Below are 20,972 nucleotides of genomic sequence, written 5' to 3' on the forward strand. Positions count from 1 at the left end.
TTCTGTGTACTTTGTGTCTTACTTTCATCATCAAACTCATCTGGGTCCTCTTCCTACAAAAAATTAACATAACATTATAGTATCAACTAACATATATGAAGTATGGTCTGATTTCTTCTTAGAGTATTTGTTCATTTTGATTAATAAAATTCCTTTTATAATAAGGTCATCTTGATTTTACAAAATTTGCAAATATTTTAGACGTACACAAAGGTGTTTATAAAGGAAGTAAATGCAGAGTATATGTTTATTTCCATACCTCCTCATGATTATCTTGCTCTTTTTCTTCATCTGAATCTTCTATTCTACATATTATTTTCCTTGCAATCAGGCTCTCGGCTTTCATGCACTCTTCATCAGAGTCTAGTATGCAATCACATTTCTTCCTCTATACCCCTCATGTTGGACCCGCGTGTCACAGCCAGAGGGAGGTGGGAGGAAGATGTTTCTGCCAAAAACTTTTTTTTCTCACCCCCTCCGAACGTACCCGCCGTGTCTCAGTTACCAAATTGACCGGCTGCCACTGAATTGACCGGCCGCCGCCGCCATGGCCCATGGCGGCATGGCCTCCTCCCCCTCCAGGTGCTCGGCGCACGCCCCCCTCCCCCTACAGCCGCTCGCCGGCGACCGATCGGATGATTGGTTGCCCCACTGCGACTGCCGATTCCTCTCTGAGCAATGAGCACACCCTCCTCTCTCGGTCTCAGGTCCTCCCTAAGCTCCGCCCCCACCTTCCCGGTTCGTCCGCTTCTCCCTGTGCGCTGGCTGACCGGCCGCCCTCCTCCTCCCTCTAAATCTCCCGGCAGCCTAGGCGCCGCTCCCGCACCCCCAGTGCCCTCGGGCCTCGGCCGTCCCGATCTCCCGGAGACCAGGCTGCTGGCGCCCCCAGCTACCCGGCACCCCGTGCGGCCGGTGCACTGCATTCATGCCTTGGGCTCCCGGTCGTCCGGCGCTCGGTGCGACCGGTGTGCTGCCTCGAGCTCCCAGCTGCCTGGCACTCCGTGCGGCGAGTGCGTCGTGCCCGCACTCAAGCTACACCGACCGCTGGGAGCCCAATCTTCAAATTCTTCTCTACACTTCCAGCCCGATCTGCTCTGCTCTGCACTGATTTGCTCTTTCAATGCGCTGATATGCTCCTCCAATGCACCAATAAGTAGCATACGAAGTTTTTTTTTATGGGCTAGCTCTTGCATATCTATTACAGCATGAGCTAGAATGCTAGATCGGTAGTGATATATCTGATAAAATGTGAAGTGAGAATGTCATGCTAGATCTGCAATGATATTCCTAATAAAATACAAAATGATAATGTTTTGTCGCGGTCGAGATTTCTCATCTTTTTGATTGTTTGCTTGCTGTTAAAATGTGCTTGTATGCTTGATTTTCTAAAGTTTGCGGGTATTGTGCCTGAAGACATGTAGTACCCGCGGATAATGGGTACGGATACAGATTTATCCCTGCGACGGATCGCGGGCGCAGATACGGATATAAATTATTGCTCACAGATACATATGTATGAAGTCTATATCCGCAAATTTTGTATGTTGCTATGTTTAGCTCGTGCATACCCTTCCACCAAAGAAGACGCTCGTGCACCCCGCTTGCGGCCGCCATTTCCGTCTCCTTCCCCTTTGCTCTGCAAGGTCTTCCCTCCTCCGCATGACCTCCACCTCCGCGCCGTCCCCCCTCCCTCTCCATCCTACTCCCGCAGCACGCATCCCCACCTGCATCAGCCAATGGTGCCATCAGGCTACCTATGGCCGCCTCCTTCTCCCGCGACCACGCCGAGAACCTACATGCCTGCCCACGCCACCACCCACATGGCCAACCACTCCTGGGTGCTTGGCCAATAAGTTCGTAACGACTAAAGTTTCGAGATAGCAGTGGCATCTATCATAGTACATAATTTTAGAATTTAATTTGAATATTAATTTAATTAATATATAATTCATTACATTTTTAATCACGTGTGTGTCGCACGTGCGTCTATGCTAGTATTAAGGGAAAGATGCAACCATTGTAAGTTAGAATACCTATTAAATATAAAAAGAAAGATGAAACAATTATTAGTTAGCATACCTGCGTAGCTGAAATTTTACTCTTAAGTGTTTTGCTTTTTCTTCTTCCTCGGTCAACTTTCTTTGGATTTCCTTTTATCTCTTTGCCTAAACTTACAATATCACCTATGGTTACCTTTGAGGTTTTGGTACATTCTTCCTGAGATGACAAAATTGTTTATATGGTTCGATTAAGCTAAAAGTCAAAATGAAATTTCTGTTTGTTTAAATACCAGTGCAGCTGAATTATTTGTCTGTTTCATATCATTCCTTCTTTTCCTTTTTGGCCGAACGTCTTTCTTTAACTGTGTTTTTTACCTTTTGTCTGAACTCAGGCTTTCATCTCCGATCCTATCACATCTGGATTGATGATATGTTACTTTCCTGAAATAATCAAAAGTAGAAAAAAATTATGTCACTATTTGATCGATCGAGTGAACTTGTAAAAGAATAAGAACTTAAATAAAAATAGTTCTATAAGAAATGTTACCATTTTGAAATTTTCTTTATCAATTCTTAAACGACTCTTTTCGTTTGGGAAAAAGATCCTTGAAACTGTTTAGTCGGGTCTAAAACTTGTCAAGTTGTACTCGGTCAATCTAAACTGAAAAATCAATGTTTGTCCACATATTTTCTGAATTAATTTTGGTAGCTCCTTACTATCACGATCAATTGAGTTGATCATGGAACCTGATGAGTCATTAATTACTATTTGAGCTTCCTTGTCAAAAAGTACGCAAGTTGCAGCTGCTGTTGGATCACTTATTTCAAGCTTTATTTTTGTATCTGCAAACATTATTCGCCTATTAGAAATAGAAATGTTACAGCAAAATTGTAAACTACTAAATCATTTATCGTGCTTTAGGTTCAGCTCTCTTGTCACATTTGTTGCAATAGTAGTGATCAAACTTCTTTTCAAGTTGCTTCTTACAGCCACCTCTACTACATGAGATGTAGTACCAGCAGCCATATCTTGCATTAATTAATTGCATCTATTGTTGCTTCAACGGTAAATATTTTATCCTGTAAGTAGGAACAATATTATCCCTATGTAACATAAGTTTTTAAACTGCATAGTCTATAATGAAAAGGTTAATACATACCTGGTTCGATGAATCAAACAATATTGAATTTAAGGCTTCTAAAGCTCTTCTATATATTGTACTTCATCTGGTCCTCCATTGTCCCTTTTAGATGCTCCTCAATATGTATCTCTTTGACAACATTATCACTTGAAAAAATGTTTTTTGCCACAAAAAATTTATCATGTCAGATTGCATGCTACATTGGTCAAAATAGAAATACAAATGTCTAAATTTGTTTTACCTAGTTTCAGGAATAGGTAAATTTACAAAACCTTTGTTGCATTGGTTGATGACAAAGAATACCCCGTGGACGTATCAATTATTTATTTTTCTAGGACGTTAGCTTATTGAATAACTTAGATTGACTGAAGACTTACTGCCGAATTTCCTCACAGTTGTAGATGTTATTGTGATGACTTGGGATTTTATCCTATCATCGACTTCCTCAACTTTGTCTCCCCAGAATCTAACTTTAACTTCTTGATCACTGCAAATTTAAAAGTAAAAAAATTAAATAATGTAATTGAAGATTTGCACACGCATCGGTAGGAAAACATAGTATTTAGATTTGTTACAGATAGAAAATATGAGATTTCACAAGCTTTTGATCTTGAGATGATGAAACGAATCTAAAAGTGCAAGCTATATTAGTTGACACTAAACTGGTTGCATAAGTCCTACATTCAGTTTTGATTCTTAGTTCTGGTTAGGAATCAACATGCTTACCTGCGTTGAATATTGCAGAAGCCTATGTACGACGTGAGAACGGCTCTCGTTTGTTCTGGCCGGCGGAGTCGACGTGAGAACGGTTAGTGGTGTACGTGATATGGTTTTGGGAGTAGAGTACAAAGCAGAGATAGGATCTTTTTTGGAAGGATGCTAACTCTCTTTATATGTTTCTTAGTTGCATTAGGTACGTACCGAGCCCTGTAGATAAAGATTCTATGTTATATTTAAATAACGAAGAGATCTAAAAAAAACATTCAATTCGTTACTTTGGGATCTCCCTTTTGCCCGTTCAGCTCAGGTGCCTGCACGTACCCGTTCATATCTCCTAGGTGTCCACCTAGGATCCTAGGTGGCTTCACGTGAGGTTTTTTATGATTCTCTCAATTTTTAGGGTGTCCACCTAGGATCTTAGGTGGCTTCATGTGGTGGTTTTAAAGGAACCTCCAATTAGTAATTAATAGTAAGATACTCGTGGACAATTATCCACTCATTTGGGTATAGATTAATTGGGCATGGATAGTCTACGGGTATTATGGGCGTGGATTACCAGTTGCTTCCCCAACGGCAACGTGACTTGAACGAGCGATCATATATATACCATGTGACGACCATGTGCCTTTTGTTAAGAATTATCGAGGACTTGCTTGTCTTCAGCAACCCCCGCCCGGCCCCAATGAGCTAGCTTTTTGGTACGCTCGACTCATCACCTTCTTTTCAGGCCTGCAGTTGATGATGCCCGTCCCGTAGCGGGGTTTCTGCTGTTTGAGGAGCTAGCCGCCGTACGTCCAATAATAACGCGAATGCATGAACGCCGGACGGGTATAGGTCATCTCAGCAGATCATAGCAGAAGCATCCCACCAATGCAATTCTCGCATCAGATGTTTGGTTGTTGTTGCAGCTGGTTGCTGGTGGGATGAGCAAGATGGCACAAGTACAGCTTATTACTTGTTCGGCATCATATATATCTCCCCTGATGCAATGTGAGGGTCCTGCATCATTATCTGTATCATCTATCAGCCACAAATAAACGTTCCAATGCAAATTAACCGTGAGATTCAGGCAGCCTCAACTTCTCCCTCACATACAGAATGATAATCCTGACAAGAGCATCATTAGCCAAACACACGAAAGGGAGGGGGGAATAAAGAAAAGATTGACGACGACGAAGCAGGGCAACAGTAATGACAAGTCCTGTTAGGGCATGTACAACCAGAGACAGGTGATCGTCTCTAAGAGACTGAAATTTAAGATACAGACAGTTAAAATGACCGGTCGTACAACACATAGACAAGAGACTGTCTCTAATCAATTTAATGAGTCAAGATCAGTTTAGTGCTTTGCATGAAGTAAAAATTAATTTAATACCGTCGATTCTTGGTACAGCGCTGTTGGAGCCGGCGACTCAGTCTCGGGCTACGGGCCTGTCCCGTCGCCTCATGAGACGACGAGAGCTCGTCTCCAAGGATCGGCTGGGTTTTTTTACAAAAAATCTATCATGGAGACGAGCTAAAAAGACCCGTTGTATGTGCCCTTACAATCCTGATCTTGACTATCTACTCGAACTAGTAGTAGCAGTAAATAGTAATTAAACTTGTTGGCACTTGAGAAAATGCATCGCAACTTTCTTAGAGTTTGGAAAATTAAAGCGATTGGTACGGTGCAGTTTAATGGCTGTGCGCATCCTAGCCAGTAGAGGCAGAGGCTGGAAGATAGACTTAATTTCTTGGTCTAAAAAAAATTATTTCTCAGGGCGTGTGATAGATAGATATCGGCCGACAGTCATCAGTGTTTCATCATTATTGCCAAAAAAAACTACTAGTAAGGCAAATGATTATATATAATGAATGCTAGCCTAGCTCCCCACCACCCTAGCTAGTTAAGCTAAGTGTGGGTCTTTGCATCAACGTGTCGCAGAATTCATTCAATTCATTCATTAGACGGCATGTAAGTACTGTTGGTTATCGTGTAGGATGGGTCAGTGGCGGATGTTGAACAGAATTGAAGGAGGGGCTGATCTCTTCTTTCACCATCTCTCCATTTTTTCTTCTTTCTTCCACATCTTCTTCTCCCTCACCCTCTCCATATTTCCATTAATGCACCAGCAGTAGGGATGGGTATAGGATACAGTGCGTGATACTCATCCTATATTATGCATGAGTAATAAGATACACTGAATCAAACACTGTTGGTTATCGTGTATGTAGACCTACATGCATGCAGCGCCCATACAGCATGGCCGGCCGGCCGGCTCGATATTTATCTCCATCTGCTGCTTACATAGTACTTTTTCCGTTTCAAAATGTAGATCATTTTGGCTTTTTTAAATTTATAGTATTTGCTACACATCTAGATATAACATATGTCTAGATACATAATTATATGAATCTAGAAAAATCTAAACCGACCTACATTTTGGAACGGATGGAGTATAGTAGTATATATATCTGACTGTGACAACATTATTATGCTTTAATTTCTTGAATCTGTTTTCAGTGTCTGACCTTTCAATTCCTTTCAAGGCCGTAACCATGTATTAATTGGGCATGATTCTAAATAGCGGGCTAAGGGGTTTAGCGGGTGAATTCAAAAAAGAGCTAATAATAGCGGGCTAAACGAGACTATAACGGTCAAATTACACATGAGTTCAAATAGCGGTATCATGCCTCAAACAGCTATAGCGAGAGATTTAAAACTTTGATATATAAACAGATCGATTCACTTTAATTATTTTCAGTTACACAAAATAACAAGAGCTGTGTACGATAATGAGTAGCTAGGCAAAGCACGGCTTCAATCTTGATAATGCATTATATGAGCTGTTGGTTGGGCCAATATATCCGGCCTGTTGACATTTTCTGCGTTGGCCGTTTGATGAGGCCCGGCCCGGCCTCAAGTGTGGTACCGTACTATACTAGCCCTACCTCTAGATCCCAACAGAACCTCTCAAAAAAAATAAAAGATCCCAACAGAAAAGATAACGATCGACCACACACACATATTATTGTTCCTCCTCTAGATCTGCTGATGATTTATATATGTAGCTACGTTACAAATTAATGCAACCATAACCAATCAAGTCATGGGTTGGCTTGAATAATCGATCGATGATATTGTTCATCTCCCAGCTTCCAACCATGTCGTCATGGCTTGCCATGCTCCCATCCTTCGTGAAATAAAGCACACAGCACCCATCTATCAGTGGTGTGGGGATACCATATGCAGCAGCTATATATTGAATAATTAAAGGCTGGTTTAATTTCTATCGTTTTTTTCTGTAAATGTTGCCATCAATCATCTTAGTGTTTCTACTTTCAAATAAATTTCACCTTAAAATTTTGTTTAAAAAACTCCGCAGCAACGTGCAGGATATCACCTAGTTTATACTTTTCCAGAGTCTTCCACATGTGCAGTTTTAATGATGGTTTTGATAGAGGAAGGTTATTAATAATCACTTCAACTACACACATCGCAAAACCGCACATACACTTTGTGATGCCTGGTAAGTCACTAGAAAGAAAATAGTACGGATGTGTGGTTATGATGTTGTTAAGTGCGAGCAAGGTCGGCTATGCTCTAATCATGCACGGGTTACGTTTTCCAGCTTTCCAGCTTTGGACAGCCTACATTCAAACCAGCGCACGGTTAGGCGTGATCAGAGCATATGGACAAAAAAACTAACATAATTTTGGTCTAATATTTTTTGTCGCAAGGTACAAATCCCGGTTTTGAGCTATTTTTCCGTCTAATTAATACAAATTTTTTGGTTACGTTGCCTGATCAAAGCCGGTATCCCTGGTACTTGCGTGTCTGTAAGAACTCTATTCACTTTCTATAAAAGCAGGGTGAACCCTTTCTCGAAAGAAAAAAATCCGATGCAGCTATCTTCTGCCAAAATTTAAGTTTGGTGCAGATGGTGGTCCTCGCACGTTTGAATTAAATTTGGGCTGTCCCCACCATGTACAGTGCCGCTGCGAGCATTGCATATACTGTCTGCTAGTAGTTCTGCATGCGTGTATAAATACAGGGTGCATATGCGATCCTCTTTTGCATTGGCGCCTGCTGCCTGCATCTCCATCGACCATCGATCACTACTCACTTTTCCCAGCAGCAGCACTGTCCATCATATATATAGCCTCCTCTCCATCCAGGCCTCGCTCTCCCTTGTCTCTTCGATCTCTAGCTATATATATATAGCACGCATATTACACACAATAGCTAGCTAGCTAGGTAATAAGCTAGTCTCACACAACACAACACAACACAAAAAGAGTAGTCTCTCGATCTCTTTCTCGACGATCTCTGCCGCCTCAAGCAGCAGATAGAGCAGCAGCACAGCAGCAGCTAGCAGAGAAAGGGGTCGGATCGGAGATGCTGGATGCCATGGACGCCGCGAGCATCATAGGCTACTTCAAGGGCAAGAGCGTCCTCGTCACCGGCGCAACTGGGTTTCTTGGAAAGAGTATGTGTCGTCCTAGTACTGCTTACTACTTACTACTAGCAGCTGTGTATCATCGATCGATATGATCTTGTTTCAAATATAATCAGACAATAATAAGCTAGCTATGATGGATGCAGTCCTTGTGGAGAAGATAATGCGCGTGCAGCCTGATGTCCACAAGATCTACCTTCTTGTCCGAGCGATGGATGAGCCATCTGCAAAGCAACGCGTCCAGCAAGAGGTACACATGCATACTCCATCCTACAGTGAACTAGCAGCCTCTAGCTAGCTAAGCTTATGAATAATTGCATTGGTACCAATAATAATATCCTACTATTTGTTTCTCCGATCCACTGTTATTGAGCCTGTGCTAGCTCCTTAACTTAGGAAACAAGGGAGCGTATGTAGGTTAGTTACAGTGTCGACTTGAGATCGACTAGCTCTGCATCAACGTGGTCATGCACAGCAACTTGAACTGGTGACAACAGTACAAATTAAAGAAAGAATAAACGTACAGTTTTATTTATTTATGGGTACGTAGTTGATGACATAGCAGATAAGGTACGGCGAGACGACGACCTGATCGATGGATTGATTATAATATTTTCAACTACAAACAATGCAACACTCCATGCATGCATGTATACTGACGAAGTTGCTTCGGTTGTTGCATCTCGCTCTCACTCTGAATCATATCCATCTCTCTGATAGATAGATAGAAAAAATAGAAAATAATAAGCTGCTGTTGTTGGCAAGCCGGCATGAGGACGTTGCTGCTGCGTACTATGAAGCACTACTGTGTGCAGCAAGCATCATGATGCATGCCAACAACCAAACAATCCAAACCATGCATCTGATGAGGAATCCATATGATTTAACATCATTATTAATTATGAGCTACCTTGTGATAATCCACAATTAGTATATATAGGAATTCAGTTTAATTTGCAATCATATATATATCCATGCACCCCGATCGAATGATCGATCTGGGCTGCAGTAATTGCGACTGATCAGGTGCACATGGGGCTTGCCGGCGGTGACTCCGGCGACCCTTCATGGCGCCACACCTACTCCGGCCGGCCGGCCGGCAGGTTCCGATCCATGCAACCATGCATGCCTGGATCTAATTAATTAAACGCCCATCTCCATCCGATCCGTGCCACATGCATCTCTTAGCTTCATCTCAGTCGCCAGATCTGACTTCCCATCAGCCGATCGGGTGAAAGGTAGACATGGTGAAAGATAATAGACTTAAGACATGACATAGTACAATTAATGCAAGAGAGGTGGAAAAAATAGGGATCTTTGTTCATCCATGCATGATTTACCAGCCTTGCTTATGTCTAGTCATTATTCTAGTAGTTGAGCAGCTTAGTCCTTTTGCCTATCCTAGCAGTAATGACCTGCTGGTGGCTAGCTCATCAGTGGTTAGTACAGTACGACTCTGCTAGCTATATATACACTGTACTGCCGGTCAAGCTAAGACAAATATTATGTGCAGTGGTGTATTAATGAATGGCCCATATGGCCTGTTGGTTGTTGATGTGTGTAAATGGGAATTCATTTCTTGTTTTGACTTATACTAATGCTGCCTGCCTGCTGCCTTGGATGGTCCATAAGTCCATCCACACATATAGTAGTACCTCCAATAATTCAATAAGGTAAAAGTTAAAGAAAACATATATTCCCAAGTATGTACTGTACTAGTACAGAATTATTTATTTGCTTCTAGTAGTCCCAGCTAGCATACATATAGATGCTTGTTTTCATCTCATACCTAGCTACCACACTTATTTACCATCCTATACAACATTGAAGGATGCCTTTTATTTGGTGATAATTAACTAATTAATGGCCTTGTTCATAAACCACACTTGTCCTAGCTAGAGTGCTCTAGCACGTCATCCTCTAATATAGACTTCTGATTTGCACTCCCCGTTTGGATCACCTAGGACTAAAATTTAATCCTGAGTAAACTTAGGTGACTGAACTTTATTAGTTAGGATGAAACTAAACTTTAGTGGGGATGAAACTAAATTTTATTTAGTCCACCTATTTGACCTAAAATTTAGTCCATGGATCCAATGCAAATAGAACCTAATAAGTCAATATATATTATATATTAATGCACTGATCGAGTATGCATGCATGCAGGTGATAGACACGGAGCTGTTTGACCTCCTGAGAGAGAAGCATGGCAAGGGCTTCCAGCAGTTCGTGGAGGAGAAGGTGGTTGCATTGGCCGGAGACATCATCTACGAGAACCTGGGCCTGGAGACACCCATGCTGGAGGCGCTTGCCAAGGAGATCGACGTCATCGTCAACATTGCAGCAACCACCAACTTCTACGGAAGGTCGATCGTCTAGCTCATCGATCATCATCAGCTGACACAACTGTATTTAGTTGTATTATTTGTATGTGTAATGGTTATTACATGAAAAATCTGTAATTAATTTGCTGACACATATATATGATGATGATGGCTTGCAGGTATGATGTTTCCTTGGATGTGAACGTGATGGGGGTGAAGCACCTCTGCCAGTTCGCCAAGCAGTGTGCCAACCTCAAGATGCTCATGCATGTCTCGACCGGTCAGTACCTAATACATCATCAGTGATCATCTGCTATCTGCTGCTTAATTATTTGTTATACATACTGGCCAACAACGTAACTACTGAACGATCATGCATGGTATGCAGCTTTCGTGTCTGGCTTCAGGGAGGGGCTGATCCTGGAGAAGCCCATCAAGCCCGGCGAGTCGCTGCGCGAAGGCACCTACCTGGACATCGACGCCGAGCTGCGCCTCGTCAGAGAAGTCAAGAAGGAGCTCATGACGGCGATGAACTCCAACTCCTCGAGCAGCAGCAGCAGCGATAAGGACGGCGACGACGCCCACAATAACAATAATAAGAAGAAGGCAGAGAGGACGGCCATGAAGGAGCTGGGCCTCCAGCGGGCTCGCCACTTCGGCTGGTCCAACACCTACGTCTTCACCAAGGCCATGGGCGAGGTGCTCCTCGGCCAGCTCCGGGGCGACATCCCGGTGGTGATCATGCGCCCCAGCATCATCACCAGCATCCGGGAGGACCCGGCGCCCGGGTGGATGCAGGGCACCCGCACCATCGACACCATCATCATCGGCTACGCCAAGCAGAACCTCTCCTGCTTCCTCGCCAACCTCAACTTCGTCATGGACGTCATCCCGGGGGACATGGTGGTGAACGCCATGATGGCGGCCATGGTGGCGCACTCGGGGGACAAGGGCGCGCAGGTGGTCTACCACTCCACCTCGTCGCTGCGCAACCCGGCCACCTACAACGTGCTCTACCAGTCCGGCCGCCGCCATTTCTACGAGAACCCGCGGGTGGGCAAGGACGGCAAGGTCATCCCTACCAGGGAGATGTACTTCTTCCCAACCATCGCGCGCTTCCACCTATACATGATCTTCACGTACAAGATACCACTAGAGGTATTGTTGCCTTATATTATGTTCCGTTGTGTCTTTTTATCATTTGCTAATATATATAATTAAGTTTATTTAATTTTGGTATATATCATCATCAATTATTGACTAATTGTTAATTTGTTATGTGATGATGATGATGATGATGATGATCTATGCCGCGCGCAGATTCTGCACTTGGTGAATCTGCTGCTCTGCGGGTTCTTCTCGCGGCTCTACAATGACCTCAACCGCAAGTACAAGTTTGTGATGCATCTTGTTGATGTCTATGGCCCCTTCGCCTTCTTCAAAGGATGGTAAAATTAAAGCTATTATTCATAGTATAACAATTACTCTACTCCCTCGGTTATAAAAAGTTGACGTCAGTTTTGACAAAGATTAGTTAAAATTTTAAAATTCAGTATATATCTTTTCGTGTATATGGTTCGTAAACTTGGAAATAATATGCTTACATCGATCGTCTTCAATAATATTTACATGATATCACAAATTATTAGATTTTGTAAACATTCTAATAGAAATTATGGTCATATATATATATATATATATATATAGTAGTTGCTCGAATAATACCACAATAGGTTAGAATTAAAGCACCAAGTGTTGAGCAAAGTGACTAGCTAGTTAATCAAGCTTGATTCAGTAAATTACACCAGGGCCATACATCTCTAGTAGTACTACTCATGATTTCTGATTTCCTTTCCTTTCCTGGTGGCCATGAAGCTTCGATGACATGAACTTGGAGCGGCTGAGGTTGACGATGGCGATGAAGACCCCCGAAGATCGCATGTTCAATTTTGACCCCAAGACCATCGACTGGGACGACTACTTCACCAAAATCCACATACCTGGTGTTCTCAAGTATTTGTGCAAGTGAAGGCTGCTACGTTAATTACTCTCAACTTGCTTGTTGCTTCTTCACCTTCTTGCTATAGAAAAAAGGCTCTTATTCTTAATTTATGGAAAGCGAATACCATCCCGTTTGTTGTACCTGCTCTATGGACCGGGTGATCGATTATCAAGAAAAGAAAATAAGACGAGTAGATTGATATATATAGTTGTATTGGAGAAGCTCCATATACCTCTAATAGTGGCCAAACGTGTGCCTGTGTTAGGTGGCAGCCTATCATGAGCATGAGTATGAAGTTGTAATCTGTTTGCTGATATGTACGTGTCAGTGAGCATGAAAAAGATCTGTAATATCTATCTGCAATGCCAGTGAAATTGAAGGAAAAACTAATATCAGAAAGTACTTAATTTGCATGTGGTGCTGAAGAAGAATGTTCTCGATCGGACCCAACTTGTGTTTGAAATGAGTAGCTCCTCAGTTAAGGATTAATAATACTTCTAACTATTTGAAGGCCTGCACAGTGTGGTGCATTCAGAGTACGCTAAGCATGCATACTTGTACTTCATTACAATTGTAAAGGAGGATGGTCCATGATTATTGTAAAAGTTCATGCAAAAGTGTTGTTTATTATTTGTGCTAGCCACTGCTAGAAGGTGATATACACACATAGACACACAGTACATGTTACTGTGCTATCTTGAGTGCTTCTGACGCTAGCTAGCTGTTAATTATTGTAAAATATCTTGTGCTGGCCAACTTTTATTTCGTGCAGACGACTGTCCGTCCTCTCACTTTTTAAATTGTTTGTGCCCACCACACTGAATCCACGTACTCCAGGCCTGACTGAACCTGTGTGTGTATAAATGTAAGTGCACAGGGGACCTCCTCTTGGCGCGCGTCTCCTCTTTACATTCATCTTCTGATCAGTTCTCGATCACTGGCTGCTGCTAGCAGCCTGCTGCCATAGCTGCAAGACAGGCAGGTACTAGTATTGCCATACCTTGTCCCTCGTTCCATTCTGTGCATGTGTCTGCTGTCCTGCATATATAGTCATCCGACAACAAATTAAAACAGTCTCCTTTAATTTTCAGTTCCGATCCCTGTGTCTCAAGCAAATTAATTAAACAAAAGCAAGATCATCATCAGTTGTTAAGAGACTAGAAAAGCAACCGCCAACAGAGAAAGACAGATGATGGAGGGGGGCATGGACGCTGCAAGGATCATAGGGTACTTGAAGGGGAAGAGCATCCTCATAACCGGCTCTACTGGCTTTCTTGGAAAGAGTAAGTAGTATATCGATCGATCGATCAGTATTACAAATTAAAAAGATCAAATTACATGTAGTAGCTAGCTAGATCATATATATCATGCATGGATCAGTAGTTGATCGATCAAGCTTGGCATGCATGCAGTTCTTGTGGAGAAGATCCTGCGGGTGCAGCCTCATGTCCACAAGATGTACCTCCTGGTACGAGCCATCGACGCGCAGGCCGCCAAACACCGCGTCCAGCAAGAGGTTAATTAATTAATTATATATATAATAATAAAAAAGAGTGTTGGTTACAGTGTCCATCAGTCAGCCAAATTCACACTCAATCTTTCTCTCACGAAATTACCTACTTTCCCGTCAGCTTATGGAGAGTACATATATAGTATTACTCACTGGTAGTAAGTAAGGATCAGCTGCCGCTTAGCTTCTTATCCATGGATTTTTTTATATATATTGCGTGTGGTTGTGTAGGACTGCTTCCTCAGTCCATAAAAGAAAGAATGCAATTGTGGGATCTGTCCCAGCCAAACTAGTTCAAAATTTGATCAAATTTATAGTAAATAGTATCAGCATTTAATTATTTCTCCAATAGATTTATCATGAAAATATATTCTATAACTAATCTATTGGTACTTATTTTGTATCATGGATATTATTATTTTTTTATATAACTTTATTGAGTCATAGTTTCGAACAGTTTGATTTTTTGGACGTGGATGGATGGACGGAGTAGCTAACTATATATCTAATATATAACCAAGCAAGCTGATCGATGTGGGGTGGATGGTGACGCTCTTTGACCAGCTAAAGTAGTGGACTATACCTATATATAGTAGAATGGAAAGTGATTTTATTTTGTAGTGCAATGAAATAATAAGTAATAATGCAGGTGATCGGTGCGGAGCTGTTCGGTCTCCTGAGAGAAAAGTACGGCGGCGAGGGGTTCGACTCGTTGATCGAGGACAAGATTGTTCCTTTGGCCGGAGACATCACCCGCGAGGACCTGGGCCTCGACGCACCCACACTGCGCCACCTGGCCAAGAACATGGACGTCATCGTCAACATCGCTGCAACCACCAACTTCTACGAAAGGCAACTCGATCGATCGTCTCTTGCATTGCTTGCTTATAGATATTATATTCATCAATGCATGCATGCATGCAATATTTTTCTTCAAATTAAGACTGGCTAGCTTCTAGGATATGATCATTAATTAGTTGCAAAGGATAGGATCGGAATGAAGCAAAACTCTCTCAGATCAGCACTGCACTGCACTGCAGGTATGACGTGTCCTTGGACGTGAACGTGATGGGGGTGAAGCACCTCTGCCAGTTCGCCAAGCAGTGCGCCAACCTCAAGATGCTCATGCATGTCTCCACGGGTCAGTTCTTGCATTGCATTATACTATATTTATTTATATTGGCGGCGAATCACTCATCGCGCACGCATGCATGCCTGCAGCTTTTGTGCGTGCAGCTTTTGTGTCCGGCGACAGCGCGGAGGCGATCCCGGAGAAGCCCATCACGCCCGGCGAGTCGCTGCGCCAAGGCTTGCGCCTCGACATCGACGCCGAGCTGCGCCTCGTCGGCGACGTCAAGAAGGACCTGACGGCGGCCGCCCCCGGCGACGACGAGAGGAAGGCCATGAAGGAGCTCGGCCTCCGGCGTGCCCGCCACTTCGGCTGGTCCAACACCTACGTCTTCACCAAGGCCATGGGCGAGATGGCGCTGGAGCTCCACCGCGGCGACGACATGCCCGTGGTCATCATGCGCCCCAGCATCATCACCAGCGTCCGGGCGGACCCGCTGCCGGGGTGGATGCAGGGCACGCGCACCATCGACACGCTCATCATCGGCTACGCCAAGCAGAACATCTCCTGCTTCCTCGCCGACCTCCGCGTCGTCATGGACGTCATCCCGGGGGACATGGTCGTCAACGCCATGCTGGCGGCGGCGCGCTCGGGGGAGAAGGGGGCGCCGCCGGCCATCTACCACCCCACCTCGTCGCTGCGCAACCCGGTGACCTACGCGGTGCTCTACCGCGCCGGCGCCCGGCACTTCATCGAGCACCCGCGCGTGCGGGACAACGGCGAGGTCATCCCCAACAGGGAGATGCGCTTCTTCTCCACCATCCCGCGCTTCCGCCTCTACATGATCCTCACCTACAAGCTGCCGCTGGAGCTCCTGCACGCGGCCAACCTGCTGCTCTGCGGGACCTTCTCCAAGCTCTACAACGACTCCAACCGAAAGTACAAGTTCGTCATGCATCTCGTTGACGTCTACGGCCCCTTCGCATTCTTCAAAGGATGGTATAGGACATTTTCATTCGTCTAGCTAGTTTCATATATATATTCTCGATCGATGATGTTAATTTCTGAATATAATTAATCAATCTGTTTCCTGCTTCGATGTTTTGGTGATAATATAATGAAGCTTCGACGACACGAACCTGGAGAGCCTGAGGTCAACAATGGTACCGAGGAAGAGCCCTGAAGATGAGATGTTCAACTTTGATCCCAAGATCATCGACTGGGACGACTACTTTTACAGAATTCACATTCCTGGTGTCCTCAAGTACGTCTGCAAGTGATCAAGCAGCAAGACTTTGTTTTCTTGCTCCTGCACCTCGTTCATACGTATACATACATGGACAAAAGAATATATGAAACTCTGTTCTCACACACACACACACACACACACACACACACACACACTTGAAGACCCACCAATTGTTTCTTTTATTCTGTAATTAATTACAGTACAAACGATGTTATAAGTTGAATTGGCTGTTAATAAATGTACTGATGAAGCACCATATATATATATATGAAATAATAATATTGATGAAACGTGTTCTCTGTTTAGCTGGCAGCCTATTTAAATTTTCACTACTCCCTCCATCAAAAGAATGCAACTCCCGCTTCCCGAGGAGTCAAACAATCTCAAGTTTGATCAAATTTATACAAAACAGTATTACCATTTATGTTACAAATTAAGTATCATTAGATTAATCATGTATTAATCTTTTTCAAAAAGATAATCATGTATTATATTATCATACTAAATCTATTTGGAGATTTAAATGTCAGTAATTTTTGTACAAATTTTGTTAAATTTAAAATATTAGACTTCTTGAGAACGAAGAGTTGTATTTTTTTGGAATAAAAAATGGAGGAAGTATAGAAATTGCCGCTAGCCACAGTCATCCGGGCACTCGAAGAAGTTGACGGTGGGCTCAGGTAGGTAGCGAAAAAAGCCCCAACTCATGGCGCGACTCCCTGAAGGGTCATGCCACATGCTTCGGCGCGACCAACATGCCAAGCTAGCGCCACGCTTGACTGATATGGCAAAGTTGAGTTGCGCCACATGCTTTGGCGCGACTGAGTCGTGCCATACGGCGTGGTGCGACTCAACTTAATACAAGTTGTCCAACCGGCCGACCTCCTCTTCTTGCTCCTCCCTTTCTTTTTTCCTCCCACCAGACCCGACCTCCATGGCGCCGCCCCTCCCCCTCCCCATTTAGATCCACTCCATCATCCACCCAGTTCGAAGGGGGAAGGAAGGAAAATCGACCATTGAAGGTAACTTCTCTATTCTAGCCAATTAGTCTTTTCAATTTCATATGACAAGTTGTACAGAACATCATTGAGCATGACACTACTCTATGATTGTTATGCTTCTCAATTTCATTTTTTTATGAAACAGGAGGGGTGTTTATCCCCTACTGTTTATATAAATGTAAACAGAGAAACAGAGTTCGTATAGAAAAAAAAACTAAAGAGACAAAGAAGGAGACACAGAAAACTAAAAACAAAACACAAGCTATGCAAAAAGGGTTCTCCATTTTTCGAGGCGATGTTTGTGCTTGCTCTTTACTCGATGCTGAAGCAGGTAGAGTTCTTTCTTGATTGGAATCGGCATCATTCCAATGTTGGTTGTTGTCCCTCGAAAATGAGACCATTTCTGGTTGTCCAAATTGCCCGGCACTTCTCAATTTCACTATCACTGCAGAGTGCAAACAAAGACTTACATATCCTTTTCATTATAATTGACAGACATAGACTACATGTTAAGGCTGACAGATAAGACAAACACACAATTATTTTCATGATTTAAGATAAATACTCCTAGTTTTTTATTTCACCGAACAAGCTTTAACACTCTAGCTCAATTGTAACGCTTGTGAATTGTGATGCTGCTGGAAGCGCAGATCAAAACATGGCGCTATTTTCATGTCCTCACGAGTTGTGGCGTGATGAAAATGACTAATTCTTGGAAATTTAGATCCAAACATGTTACTATTAAAATTTTAGATTAAAAATGATTAAAATGAAATAAACAGACTAGATTCATTAGCTTTCTTTAATAAAATCAAATATATTGATATTATTGTAATAACCAAGTTTTTTCTATCATGTTTTGTTATATGTAGGTTTCTGTAGCAGAATTTCAGTGCCATTCATGGCTAGTGTATTGATGGAGAAGATTTTCATATGAATTCAATCTGTGTGATTATGCCGAGGAGTACCTAATGATGGAGCATGTGCTAGTAACAGGTACTACTTGCTCTATATAAGGGCAACTGATGCTGGATTAATCCTCATGAGGTCCCTCATGGATTTCTTGAGTGGTCTGCACAACAATGGGTGCTGCATATCCCCTTTCACTCCACTCACTCTAGATAACATTGCAATTTGGAATGAGGGGAAGATTTGCATCCAGGTTGAATATATAAAGATGATTTACCTAGTGAGAAATGAGGGTGAGGCTACTATTTTGGCTTCTCAAGTGAAGAGTGGGTGTGCTAGTGGTGTCGGTGCTGACTACAGGAATGCGCTTCTTCTGTTAAAGGACTTGTTGAAGCACTCAAATAGCACATTTATTATTCAGCAGTTGCTAGGGGATATGAGGTGGTGGTTCAATGAGATGAAGACTTGTAGAAGTATTTGGGGGTGGTTATCTTCTTCGTCGCCACACATTTATGCTGCCCATGAACAACATGTCAGATGTGTTTCTAAAATTTTAAAACCACCTCATAAATCTTCACCTAGACAAAGCAAAAAAGGTAACTCGTTGTATCCCAGCAGTAAGCTATGAAGTTGACTTTGGCTACAGTGACTCTTGGCACAAGATCGCGATAGGAAATAGTGCAATTCAACTGTGGTTAACACACAAGACGTACTTCAATTGCAGACCCAGATTTAGCTACACCGTAACTGTTATTGCCATAAGGAGATGTATTCGGTCCATGTGAATTGTCTTATATATATGTGCTATTTCCTATGATGTGCGGGTTTCAATAAGGCTTGTGAAATAATGTGGATCATAGCATGCTTATAAAGAAACTGAAAATGGAGGAAAACTTCCCACGCAAGACGCAATAGGTCTATTTGAGTGTTTCAACTACAAGAGGCCGGATCACTCTATCTTTCATTCAGTAGGGCGGAGAGGAGGGGGGAGGGGTTGATCACTCTGATAGAGCGAGTATGGGAGACCAAATCAATTTGAAGATTCAATTTTTTATTCACCATAACTTAGTACAACACAAGACTCTTACACAAATTTTTATCCTACCATAACACTAATACTCTGCATGACAATCTTACACCAAACGATCTTTCAAATTGGTCAAGCCATCTTCTACTTGAGACCTCCTATACCATAGTATGACAAGAGAGGATAAAATCACACTCCATGGCTCATATGATTTTGTCATGTGTCCGTCTTCTACATACTTTCTACAAAATACTAACTTTAGAATTTTCCTCATGCTTATCTAACTATACAAATATCTAATTTCTAGAGTATTCCACATTTTACCATTAAACATGACAACCATGGTTCATACCAAATCTCTAATCTTCTAGAAGCTTCTCACAAGTATGCATTGCTATTTTCAATAGTATTGAACTCCACCATTTACAAAACTTAGTATTTCATCAGTGATGTAATGAAGGAATGAAGCTTTGACGACACGAAACTTGAGAGCCTGAGGTCAACAATGGTACTGAGCAAGAGCCCTGAAGATGAGATGTTCAACTTTGATCCCAAGATCATCGACTGGGACGATTACTTTTACAGAATTCACATTTCTGATGTCCTCAAGTACGTCTGCAAGTGATCAAGACTTGTTTTATTGCCTGTGCACCTTTTTTTTTTGAACGAACGACACTCAACGAGTGCGTTTCTATTGATATAGCAAAAAATACAAGGTTACGACCTAGGAGGCCATAACCAGGCAACAAAAAGAGAAAAAGAAAAGAAAAATTACACCGGCGGGTTGGATTGGGGCATCAACAAGCCGAACTCAACACTACTCAACAGATCAGGCCGGTCGGATTGGAGCATCGATGCAGCCGCACAACTCAACACCACAACAACTCCACGCGACAAATTCAGGAGAAGAAGAGCTCACGGCTCTCACCGAACCATCCACACTCATGTAGTTGCCGAGAACTCCAGACATGACCCTGCGTCGATAGGGAACCGAAAGATGCAGACCGCACCGCACCGGGAAGACCACCGCCATGCGGGATCCACCGCCGCCGTGCCGCTGCAACACCACCGACCACCTGACGGAGTGATACCAATGAAACCGAACCTCTCGTAGGTTGCCTCGCAGTCACCACCACGATAACACAACGCGCGGGGGACTCACGACTTCCGCCGTTGGACCTCGCTCTCGTCGTCTCGAAGAATCACCACGCGCGGGGGGCCTTGCCATGCCCGCCAGAGTACTCCACGCCACGGTTTCGTTTTCTTTGTTGCCGTCGAGGAGGTGAGCAATGTTGCCCCACGTCCTTGTCCCTATCAAAGCCGAGCCATCGCCGCAGGCCGGCCTCACCTACTTGCTTCACCCGCGCACATAACCTCCGCCACCATGCCAGGAAGCCGGAGAAGTCACTTGCGCCGTATTACGATGATGTACCGCACCGAGAAACCCAACCAAGCTGAGCAGCCCGCCACGATCTGCTGCAAGCCAAGTCGTCCATGATGCCGAAGTCGCCAGCGCCGTCCTTCGACGCAGTCCCACGCCGTACTAACGGTTGCCAAGCAACACCAGCCGCCGCGGTCCA

At 43.3% G+C, this 20,972-nt stretch overlaps 2 protein-coding genes across 2 annotated transcripts; both read left to right on the forward strand.

Annotated features, from left to right (window-relative positions):
- The first annotated feature begins 7,920 nt into the window (after positions 1-7,920).
- On the forward strand, positions 7,921-13,026 carry LOC120713082 (fatty acyl-CoA reductase 1-like). The gene is made up of 7 exons (XM_039999068.1): positions 7,921-8,331; positions 8,448-8,551; positions 10,468-10,667; positions 10,805-10,905; positions 11,014-11,783; positions 11,946-12,073; positions 12,501-13,026. Exons 1-7 carry the CDS (start codon positions 8,241-8,243, stop codon positions 12,652-12,654), a joined length of 1,548 nt encoding a protein of 515 aa, XP_039855002.1. The 5' UTR covers positions 7,921-8,240; the 3' UTR covers positions 12,655-13,026.
- Positions 13,027-13,464: 438 nt separating this feature from the next.
- LOC120713083 (fatty acyl-CoA reductase 1-like) lies at positions 13,465-16,740 on the forward strand. Its single transcript, XM_039999069.1, has 7 exons — positions 13,465-13,609; positions 13,719-13,910; positions 14,040-14,143; positions 14,787-14,989; positions 15,178-15,278; positions 15,359-16,205; positions 16,330-16,740. The coding sequence occupies exons 2-7, from the start codon at positions 13,817-13,819 to the stop codon at positions 16,484-16,486; spliced, it is 1,506 nt and encodes a 501-aa protein (XP_039855003.1). The 5' UTR covers positions 13,465-13,609; positions 13,719-13,816; the 3' UTR covers positions 16,487-16,740.
- The last annotated feature ends 4,232 nt before the right edge of the window (positions 16,741-20,972 follow it).

Source organism: Panicum virgatum, chromosome 6K, assembly GCF_016808335.1.
Source record: "Panicum virgatum strain AP13 chromosome 6K, P.virgatum_v5, whole genome shotgun sequence".
Taxonomy (NCBI): domain Eukaryota; kingdom Viridiplantae; phylum Streptophyta; class Magnoliopsida; order Poales; family Poaceae; genus Panicum; species Panicum virgatum.